At 52.0% G+C, this 9,437-nt stretch overlaps 4 protein-coding genes across 4 annotated transcripts; 3 read left to right on the top strand and 1 right to left on the bottom strand.

Moving 5' to 3' along the window:
* Window positions 1-2,826: 2,826 nt before the first annotated feature.
* QC764_0024610 (uncharacterized protein) lies at window positions 2,827-3,596 on the top strand (the record flags this gene model as incomplete). Its single annotated transcript, XM_062940093.1, has 2 exons — window positions 2,827-3,537; window positions 3,585-3,596. The coding sequence occupies exons 1-2, from the start codon at window positions 3,244-3,246 to the stop codon at window positions 3,594-3,596; spliced, it is 306 nt and encodes a 101-aa protein (XP_062806438.1). The 5' UTR covers window positions 2,827-3,243.
* Window positions 3,597-3,986: 390 nt separating this feature from the next.
* QC764_0024600 (uncharacterized protein) lies at window positions 3,987-5,540 on the top strand (the record flags this gene model as incomplete). Its single annotated transcript, XM_062940092.1, has 3 exons — window positions 3,987-4,034; window positions 4,189-4,431; window positions 4,726-5,540. 3 exons carry the CDS (start codon window positions 3,987-3,989, stop codon window positions 4,813-4,815), a joined length of 381 nt encoding a protein of 126 aa, XP_062806437.1. The 3' UTR covers window positions 4,816-5,540.
* A 474-nt stretch (window positions 5,541-6,014) lies between these two features.
* On the bottom strand, window positions 6,015-7,656 carry SHB17 (Sedoheptulose 1,7-bisphosphatase). Its single transcript, XM_062943350.1, is given in 5 exon segments — window positions 6,015-6,281; window positions 6,352-6,420; window positions 6,482-6,709; window positions 6,762-7,396; window positions 7,414-7,656. Coding segments are annotated over 4 exon segments (738 nt in total). The 5' UTR covers window positions 7,202-7,396; window positions 7,414-7,656; the 3' UTR covers window positions 6,015-6,280.
* A 212-nt stretch (window positions 7,657-7,868) lies between these two features.
* On the top strand, window positions 7,869-8,869 carry QC764_0024580 (uncharacterized protein; the record flags this gene model as incomplete). Its single annotated transcript, XM_062940091.1, has 2 exons — window positions 7,869-8,267; window positions 8,714-8,869. Exons 1-2 carry the CDS (start codon window positions 8,001-8,003, stop codon window positions 8,867-8,869), a joined length of 423 nt encoding a protein of 140 aa, XP_062806435.1. The 5' UTR covers window positions 7,869-8,000.
* Window positions 8,870-9,437: the final 568 nt, after the last annotated feature.

Genomic DNA, 9,437 nt, shown 5'->3' with positions numbered 1-9,437 from the left:
AGAGGAGACGTATGTTGTCACGTCTACCAATCTTTCTTTTTTGGTTCTGGTACAGATGCATAGAGTCAACATGAGGTTGGTGATTGGGTCTGATGCCTGGACGAGGCCAGACTGGGCCAGATGGAATAGTGTACAGAGTCTAGTATCTGAGGGGTATCCAGCACCGCCTCTACTAGTCGCAGATAGCCCAGAAAGCGAGCGTCCTTTGAACGATGTGACTGTACTTGCAAACGTGTAAAGTCAACAGGTACCTTGACTTATTCATGGCTTCCCCTCCTCTAAAGAAGCTATGCTATGCCACCAGCCAAACTATCCACTCACGAACAGTTTGTCGATATTAAACACCATACACACCTCCCGTTCACCCATCCACTCATCCACACCACACCCACATACCGGGCCACACACATACACACACACACACCACTCTCTAGCGTCCACACCGCGCCCGTCTCGTCCGCAGGGCCCACTTCCCTCTTCTTTTCCTTCTCCCCTCTCTTCAGGCCTCACCGATGTACAGCAACACCAGGATTGGGTTTTCTCATCCCACCGTCGATCATCAAAGGTGGACAAGACCCGAAACTCACAGCAGACATCCCTCACCCTTGCAATCATCAAAGCATGACAAAAACAACGCTAAGCAAAAAGTCTCCCCTTCATTACTCCATCCCACCTTTCGATAGTCACTTTTCGGATCACCGCTCTGTTGTTGTTCTCCAACAAGCACAAACAAGGTGGTGCCATGGCTTGCGCTTCTAGCTCCACTTCCTGCTTACCGGTACGGCCCATGACGGGAGCAGGTTTCCCACACCCCCCAGCCCCTGCTGGTGTAGGGCCACCTAGCTTCAAGGCAACAACCTTGTCTCCTCCCCCTTCTCGGACTTGGCTCCGATTGTAGAATGGGGTTGGCTTTTTTTCTTGGAAAACGGTGGTGATGAATAATAAACGGCAGGGAAGGTGTAATGGTACGGAGTACCACCAGTGGAGTGAATGTAAATAGTTGTGTGAAAGTTGTGATGATGGTGACTGATCAAGCTAGCATGGCTCGAGACACGAAGCGAAGGAGGAGCTGTTGTTGCCGCGACATTTTTGTCCCTCTGGATCCACCCCCCACACATCAACAATCATCGGGACATGCAAGCGCACGGGTATTACATAGTGCACATACCTAGCCAACCGCCTCTATCAAGAGAGGGGATCTCTGTTTAATGAAACGCTGACTGCCGAGGACAACGGCCAAAGAGGGCGACGTCTGGTAGACTAGGAAGCAGCCCCCCTTGTCAGGGGATGGACTTGTTTTGTCTTGATGAACAACTTTGTTCCTTCTGCTCAGGGCAAAGATGTTTTATCTGAATCCACATTTGGGGCCGACTGCTATGCAATGACTGGGAGGAGTGAGGGCCGGCCACGTTGTCACTTCTGGGTCTTCTGCCAGCTAGCAATACCAAGAATACACTAGGGAAACTTGAAGAGGATAGAGAGCTTTTCACTTACGTAGATACATGCACCTTCTGTGGATCCATGTCGCCATGTGTAGTCGAAAAAGCCTCAGGAAATACGAGGCTGAGTATGTGCCGTAGAGGCAGTTAGCAAGCCAGGCTGGCGCCCATGAAGAGATATCACAATATGCAAACGGCACGGCGCATGCCTGGCCGGCCCTGCTGCACTCACATACTCACCATCTTTACCCCAAGCCCGTCTGACAAGTACCGGGCGTCAACGGGGGCCACGGGGCTAAGGCAGCGTCGAGGCAGATGACGGGTGATATAGTTACTGTGCCGTCCGAGTATGCAGCGCTCCCAAAATGGTGGTGAAAGCAGAAAGCCCCTGGCGCCTGTAAAAGAAGAGTGCCACATTCCTCTGCACGCCTCTGCGTCGACGAAGGTCTTGGTGGTCCGCCCGCCTGGCGGCCGCATGTGAATGTTTCTTTCCTGCGAGGTTTGCCCGCTAACCTGAACCAACAGGGCCAACCAACTGTTGCTTTGTGTTCGGCGGCGCAAAGCTGGAGCCCGCTCCTCCCGAGCAAGTGCCGCACCTGTACTCTTTGAGTCGTCAGACTTTCAGTTCCATCCCAGGACATAATTCAGCACAGCTGATAGTTCCACGCTCATCATCTCGGTTGAGGTCGGCTTTGCGTTCCATGTAAGACGATGGCTGTCGTCTGTGGACGGCCCATTAATGACGCTGCGCAACGTCACGCTGTGCACCCACTCTGGCTTCTTCCCTCATGGATGTCAACTCAACTGGGTTCCACGAACGGAGGGATGTTGGTGCTAAACGATGCGCACGGTCGGGGCCTCTGAGGAACCATGACTCGCCTCTGCTCGCGACCATGTTGCGGGATAGGTGCACGCCTTGCGCTGTTTGCGTATTGCTGGGACAGACGGCGGGCTATCCGATGTAACCGTCAGCAGCAGTCCCCCGGGCCACATAGCCCCCCGTACGGGCCGACCCCTTAGAAAGCTGGACCCGTCAGCCGGGTGATGAGCAGACGGACCGTGGTGTCATTGATTCTCCGATGCGGGACGACACAGGCGCTCTCCAAGCTCCAAGCTCAGGCAGGATGTTGAACTTGAAATCCAGTGACCAGTCGGCAAGGATAACACTTGCCTGCAAAAGGCCAGCTTGGGGCGAGAACTGCCGGACATATGCAAGATAGTCTGGGTGTGGAATGCACATGCCATGGCTCGCCCACAATAGAATGCAGAGGTTCCTGCAGTGGCGGTCTGGCGGTTTTGTTTTTGGACGGACGGCGGGAGGTTCCGAGCGTGTGTTGGCCTCGTCCAGGCCTTGTGGTGTTACCGGTCTGGTCTCCAACGGCGAACACGACTGACCGAGCTTTGGTTGGCCGCTGATACGGTGCGAGATGTGGTAAGATCGGTCGGTCTTGAATGTTTGAGCAGGTTGTTGATAACTCATTATCGCTGGTTTTCACTGGCTTTCACCCGCGTGGCTTCTTTGTTTTGGGAATGGCAACAGGGTTCGGAGCCTGTTCCGCTGAGCTTGACATTGGCTCCCAACTAGATCCTGGCCTCGGGGGGGGGGGGTTTTCAAAGGCACGGCCGTTGGTGGTCTGTTGGCGAGAAGGATGGCCCGGGAACAGTGGACACCTCTCCTCGTTCCCTCCAGGCAGTTTGACTTTGAGCTAGGTATCCAAGTTATGTCGTCCGTCAAATGCCACTGCATTGGCACTGCCATAGGCTGTTGTGATGCCGATGGGGGGTTCAGCCTCTCTCCAGCAACATGACATCGATTGACTGCGGCTCCATCTTCCTCTGGCCACCTTTTGCTGTGCATAGACGACATTGGACCTTGCATATTCCCGTTCAGGGTCAAACTACGCGCCTCGGACATCTCGGTCTGCGCATATCAACCCAAGTTTGTCGTTACTTGATTGAGTTCACCCTGCATCTAAAGGATTACAAGCGCACTCTGGATCACACCGAGCCCACCGAACAAGGAGCACGAGGTTGCGAGCATGGAGCCCGGGTTTATCATGGACCTTCCCAACAAATCCGAGAGATGTCGACTGCCCCAGTATGTTACCTGTCACATTGTTTCGGAGAAATCTGACATGCTTCCAGACACCGCTGTGATCCGTGTCATTCATGCCACCTGCGAACCTCCTCCATTCGGTATGATTGCGTCCTTCGCGACACGCTGCCCGTCGTCCTCCCCATGGATGTTTCGGTATCTCCCGAATCTGGACTGTCGTTATCGAATCGTTCTGTCGTCTTTGCCCGAAGTACCCGAGGGACAGTATCGTGGCGTTGTGATGGCAGGGGACAAGAGCCCGCTTATCTGGGAGGCGTCAAGAACCTGAGCGGCGGGTTATGCCAAGCTATGACAGTGTGGAGGGCTCGCGACCCAACAGCATGGCGATGATTTCGTGATCTCGTCATAATCAATAATCAATCCCAGGGAGCTATTGACCTGCTGGATCGGGGATAATTCCCAACTCGAGGATATTGGTCGCTGTGGCTGTGATGCCGCCATGCCTGCTCGCCCTTGTGCAAGCTCATTCTACTGCTTTGGTCAGCTTACTCTACCCTCCATCCTTTGTGGTTGCGGTTGCCAACTGTTCCACAGAGGAAAGTATCGCGATTCGCTAATCGACGATCAACACCCACAGAGATGGCAAAATGCAGGCGCCCCCAGCCCGAGGTTCCAAGGTTTCCACATCCCTAGTGGAACTTTCAGCTGATTCCCCTTCTCCGACGCTCGACCCCCCTCGACACGCTTCATTGCGCTGCCCAGCCAGACACCAACAAGCCACGCAATTCCTCGACGAGCCAGAGGACTGTGACATCTTTTGAACGGTTACCACGCCTGGGTGCGGCGTGGACCGCCAGCCATGGGTCGACACATTGTCACTGGTACCCGTTCTACAGACACACCACTGCCAACCCCCGGGGCGCTGGCTTGCTCGAGGTTAGAGACAAGGCGGGACAGATATTGTGGAAGCTGACTGACTTACCAACCCGACTGCAAAGGTGTCGCGGGCCTAGACAGCTGATCCCTCCAGCCGCTCAACACAGCATCGCCCATCTTGCGCAAGGCTGCCTAGTCTTGTGCTTCTGATGATACTGGGAGCGCAAAAGGCAGGTGAGTTAAGTAACCGATCAAAACTTGCTCTTATAGTCAGGAAGTAGTGTTGAGTAGTTTCCCTTCTGCTTTGTTAGTTATCCTTCTGCTGGCCATTGCCAACGCTAACTTGCACAGCAGAACCAAGTTCGCCGCACCTTGTTGAGAGACCCAACCCACGGCCAGATACCGCTGCCCCGATCCACCGAAGATACACATTTTGTTGTTTGAACATCGCATTCAATCAAATCTCTGCACTTCTTGGTGTGATGGCTTTGCTGTGGAGCCATCCCCTGGCTGTCGGTAAGGGGTTGCACGGACCGGCGTTGTGAGGTCAAACTATCACGAGTGGAGTCAACAATGGGAACACCAACATGGAGACTGAAATGAACGAAGTTCTGTTGAGCTGATGGGAATTGAAAGACACCAAATTGTGTCCGACCAGAATCACTTGCGCCGAAGGTATGTTCGGATGAAACACCTGTTCGTTCGGTGTCAAGTCGGGGCTGGAAATCTTTATGAACCTCACTCTGACACTTTGGACCAGGTGGAATGGCGGTACACGACGTAGCCCAGTTGTTTGAATTCCACGGCGCGAAGTTCGGGTCCTTTGAGATCCATGCGGCATTGTCGTGTGGTGCGATCTCATCTCAGTGTCATGGCATCAAGGATGATGGAGGTTACGTTGATCTTTCAGGTCAATTTCGCGATGACATGGCCGGCGTGTTGTCAGGATGATGTTTGCCGAACCGGTGCGTGTTTGATTTCGGAGGTCCCGATGGAAACAGGAGAGACATGGGCGAAACACGCATGGAAAACGCCGCATATCCCCTCTCCCATATTTTCCTTTTGGGGCGGTACCGCATAGGTATTGGGCCATTGCAGGCCGCCCCCTCATGCAAGCAAGTGGTCCACTAGTGTGCGACGTCTACTTTTTGGACGTAACGATGGCCGGCAGCACGACAAGGAGAGTTCTTTTACTTGTGGCCATCATGCGGTGCCTTCGTGCCGATGTTCCAATGTGGCCAGCATCTGGTGTGTGCGTTGCAAAGTGTAGTGCAGTCGCGCAACCGGAAAGGGAAAATATTGGCATTGACTGTAACACCACTTGCAGTGTGATGGGCCACTGTGACTGGTTGTTATATTCTCGGTTTCCCCGTTTTGCAATGGGCTGGTTGTGACTGGCATGTTTGTGCCGTTTCTTGTCTTTTTTGCCTTGCTCGATCAATCTTCCCTTCCATCCAAGTTCTGGCGCGATGGCAACTGGGTAGTGGAAGGGTGGGAGGAGGAATCGAAGATCCGCACTTCAGGGGAAGTAAACAAACCGCTTTGCTGCAGCTTAGCGGCCACGGCGGTAAAACAATGGGCCTCTTGTGTTAGCGTATCCAATTGGATGGTTTAGGATTCTATTGGAGGAATAAAAATATTGATGGCATCATGCTGCTCGAGATTTCCGACATGATCAAGAAGACGACTCTGGGATGCGATAACGATGCATTGCAAGCGGTATTCCAAAACAACTGTAATACCACAGGTAGCATACCCACCAAGGTGTATCCTCGCCAGCAACTGGTCACAATACCTATCTAGAAAGTCGCATGTACACGATCTCTACAGTCCTCGGCTGCAAGTCTAGGTGCGGCGTCGAGTGATACGTGTACCGCCATGATTCTCTCACAGTGGCAACTCTAGCAGCTCTGCCACATTGGCTTGGTTAGCTATCCCATCCTCGAGCTCATCGTCGATACCAGGCAAAGGACCACTCACCAGTCGTCCCCGACGACAAATGCACCACCAAGTAAAATGGCAGGTTCGTTGATATTGTGGTGTTCATAACTGTCGTTTCTCAGCAGACCGCTCGCACGTACCCAGAGCAGAGTCGGCGCGCAATACATACCTCAGCGTCCCGACACCTCCTGCCTCGAGCAAAAACGTTGGTCCGTCATGGAGTTCCTTTCCCGCCCACCTCTGCGCAAAAGCTCGGAGTATGTGCCCATGTGCAACGATCAGGACGTCGCCCTTCTTCCCCTCGCCGACATTCTCGCCCTCCATCACTGGACGATGCCATTTCTCCCTGATGTCCTTGATCAGTCTATCTAGCCTAGCAGTAATATCCGCTGGGCTCCTGCTCACAGTCAGCCATCCCTCCAGTAACGAACAGTCATGGTCTGGCATACTCCCCACCAGGACACCCATCTCGCCAGATATCCCACTTCCTCCCTTCATCCAACCCCTGCTCCTTTCTAATCCTGTTGATCTCGGGGGAGGTGATCCCCTCATAGTCGCCGTAATCCCACTCTCTGATGTCCTCCGTGATCTCAACCTCAGCTGGACAGGGGATACCCCCTTCCCGAGCCGGGCTCAGAAGAGGGGTGCGCGACCGGTAAGCAATGTTTAAGAGCTCCAACGTGCGCTGGGCGCGGAGGCGAGGGGAGACATAGATGTGGGAGAGCTTGGAGGGGACGATGAGACGGTCGTTGCCGACGAGGGCGCGGCCGGTGGCTAGGACGCGCTTCTCGCCCGAGGGGGTGAGAGGGATGTTGGTTGTGGAGGTGTGCTTGCCGGAGAGGGACCAGGTGGTTTCGCCGTGGCGGATTATGAAGACGCGGGGGGTCATGTTCTCGAAACTGGAATACTATGGAGGGAAGGATATGAGGGGGTCTGCAGATGTGTTGTCAAAAGGGGGTTGTAGGTGCAAAACAGGGGATAAGTTGAGGTCTTGGTTGTCTCAAAAAGGTGTCATCAGTGAAGAAACATTGGCGATCCAGGAGCTGACCTCACCACTCAGATTGAGCGAATCGCATCAGACACACAACACGTGGAGCTGGAGCGGGAAGACACCAACCTCGCTTATGTAGAACAAAATGCCACTCGAGGCAGTGAGACTAAACTGTCTGGTAAAACCACACCTGAACATCCTGCACCGTCTCTTCGAGACCTAATTACCATCTCCATTTTCCCCCTCTCCCGATGGGACATGAAACGCAGGGCGATTACTCACTACCCCCTCAATCATCTCAGTCAGCCGACATACTTGCCTGCCCAAGAAAGCTGCCAACTGCCCGGTTTGAGTTGTGTTCTTGAGAGAAGGCAGAAGTCAGCAGCCCCCACTTTCCCGGCAAAGCAAACCAAGCAATCCGTTTAGCGCTAAACGGTCCGTCCCGGTTATCCGGCCCTGACATACTGCAGGTCCGTGCGCCTCAAACCCTTGCTTTCACTCAAGAGACATCACAGCTCACTCACTCAACCAATCTTCATCATGACAGTGTGAGCACCACTCACCAACAAACCCTCACCCCACCCACCCCTTACTTGTCTATCAAATTGTGTACTGGAAAAAAACAAAAAACAGTCTCAAACTCACCACAAGCTCACCAAATCATAAGACTTTACAAGTCACAACAAACCCACACAAAATGTCCCGATCACCACAAGCCCTCCTTCGACTGCCCCCCAAACGAACCTTCACAACCTCAGCCCCCCACCTCAAATCCCAACCCTACAGCAAATCTTCCACGAGGCAGCAAACCCAAGGAAAAGCCGACCCAAAGTCAACAACAGACGGGAAACCCGAGCCAGCACCCCGCTGGAAACGCCTCATCTGGACCGGCGCCTTCGCCGCGACGGCATTCACCGGGTCCATCTACGGCGCCGGGTTGAAGACGCAGAGGGAGTGGAACGAGGTTCGTCCCCCCCTGCCGCCCTCTCTTTTCTCTAAACCCCTATATCCACACTATCCTGCATAAGATTTTTATTTTTAATTTTTATTTTTTTAATTTTGTTTTTATTTACTTATATTTTTTATTTACTTATATTTTTTTTTACTTATATTTTTTTTTACTTATATTTTTTTTTACTTATATTTTTTTTTACTTATTTTTTTTTTTACTTATATTTTTCATTTTATTTTTATTATTATTTTATTTTTATTATTATTTTATTTTTATTATTATTTTATTATTATTTTTATTCTATTTTCATTTTCAATTTTTATTGTATTTTTTTTCTCTCACGCAACCCATTTCCATTTCTTATGTCCCGAAATCAAGCATAAATTGCGTCTTGAAATTATACATCGGGGTAGGTAGACGGTTGTGAAGCTCGGATGTGCTAACAAAGAGTCATTAAGGAAAAACAAAAGGTCCAGGAGCTCACCACCGACGAAAAAGTAGCCATGCTCGAAAACTCAAAGGCGGAACTCTGGAAGCAAAAGGTGTCGCTGGAGCAGAAGCTGGGGGAGCTGAGGAGGAGGATGGAGAAGGAGGAGGAAGGCGTGCCGAAATAGGGGGAGGGGGTGGTAATTCGAATAGTTACCTAGTTGGATGTGGTGATTTGTAAGAATAATTTCTGTAAAATATAAGAAAACAAACATATCGCCGCGAAGTATTCCGAGGTCATTCAGAACTTGCTGACAGGAGGAGCAGAAGACGCGTGGTCACGCATGCGATATTGGCTGATCTTGTTCAGTCACAAAGCACGATCAGTGGGTCGAGCACGGCAGAAGGCAGAATATATTTGCTTATCCACTGCCCTGGCCACGCCGCTAGATGGTATTCTGTCTCCAGGTCCTCATCAGGAAAACAGCTTTGTCAGTCTCTCCGTCCTTGCCGCATATCTCTTGCACCGCCAGCGAAAACGCCCACCCAAACCCTCGACCCCTGGCTTCTCTATCCTAATACCGGCAGACTGCCACCCGAAGCAACCTCCAGACACCAGCCCAAATGAGAGATCATCGCCCCGTGCCTTGGAGCAAGTTCTTGAAAACCAGATCAGCCTTGAACAATTACCAACTAAAACGAAATTGCCCGAGAGGAATGACTTGAAGCAACAAAAATCAACCGCACACTACAGGC

The sequence above is a fragment of the Podospora pseudoanserina genome, chromosome 1, assembly GCF_035222485.1.
Source record: "Podospora pseudoanserina strain CBS 124.78 chromosome 1, whole genome shotgun sequence".
NCBI classification, from domain to species: domain Eukaryota; kingdom Fungi; phylum Ascomycota; class Sordariomycetes; order Sordariales; family Podosporaceae; genus Podospora; species Podospora pseudoanserina.
Note: the sequence above shows the minus strand (reverse complement) of the source record. Positions and strands in the feature narration are given on the sequence as shown.

Coding starts and splice junctions, on each gene's coding strand:
- SHB17 (XM_062943350.1), bottom strand. CDS start 7,201: ATGACCCCCCGCGTCTTCATAATCCGCCACGGCGAAACCACCTGGTCC. Junction 6,710..6,761: donor GATGGGTGTCCTGGTGGGGA/GTATGCCAGACC, acceptor GACTGTGAGCAG/GAGCCCAGCGGATATTACTG. Junction 6,421..6,481: donor GGAGGTGTCGGGACGCTGAG/GTATGTATTGCG, acceptor GAGAAACGACAG/TTATGAACACCACAATATCA.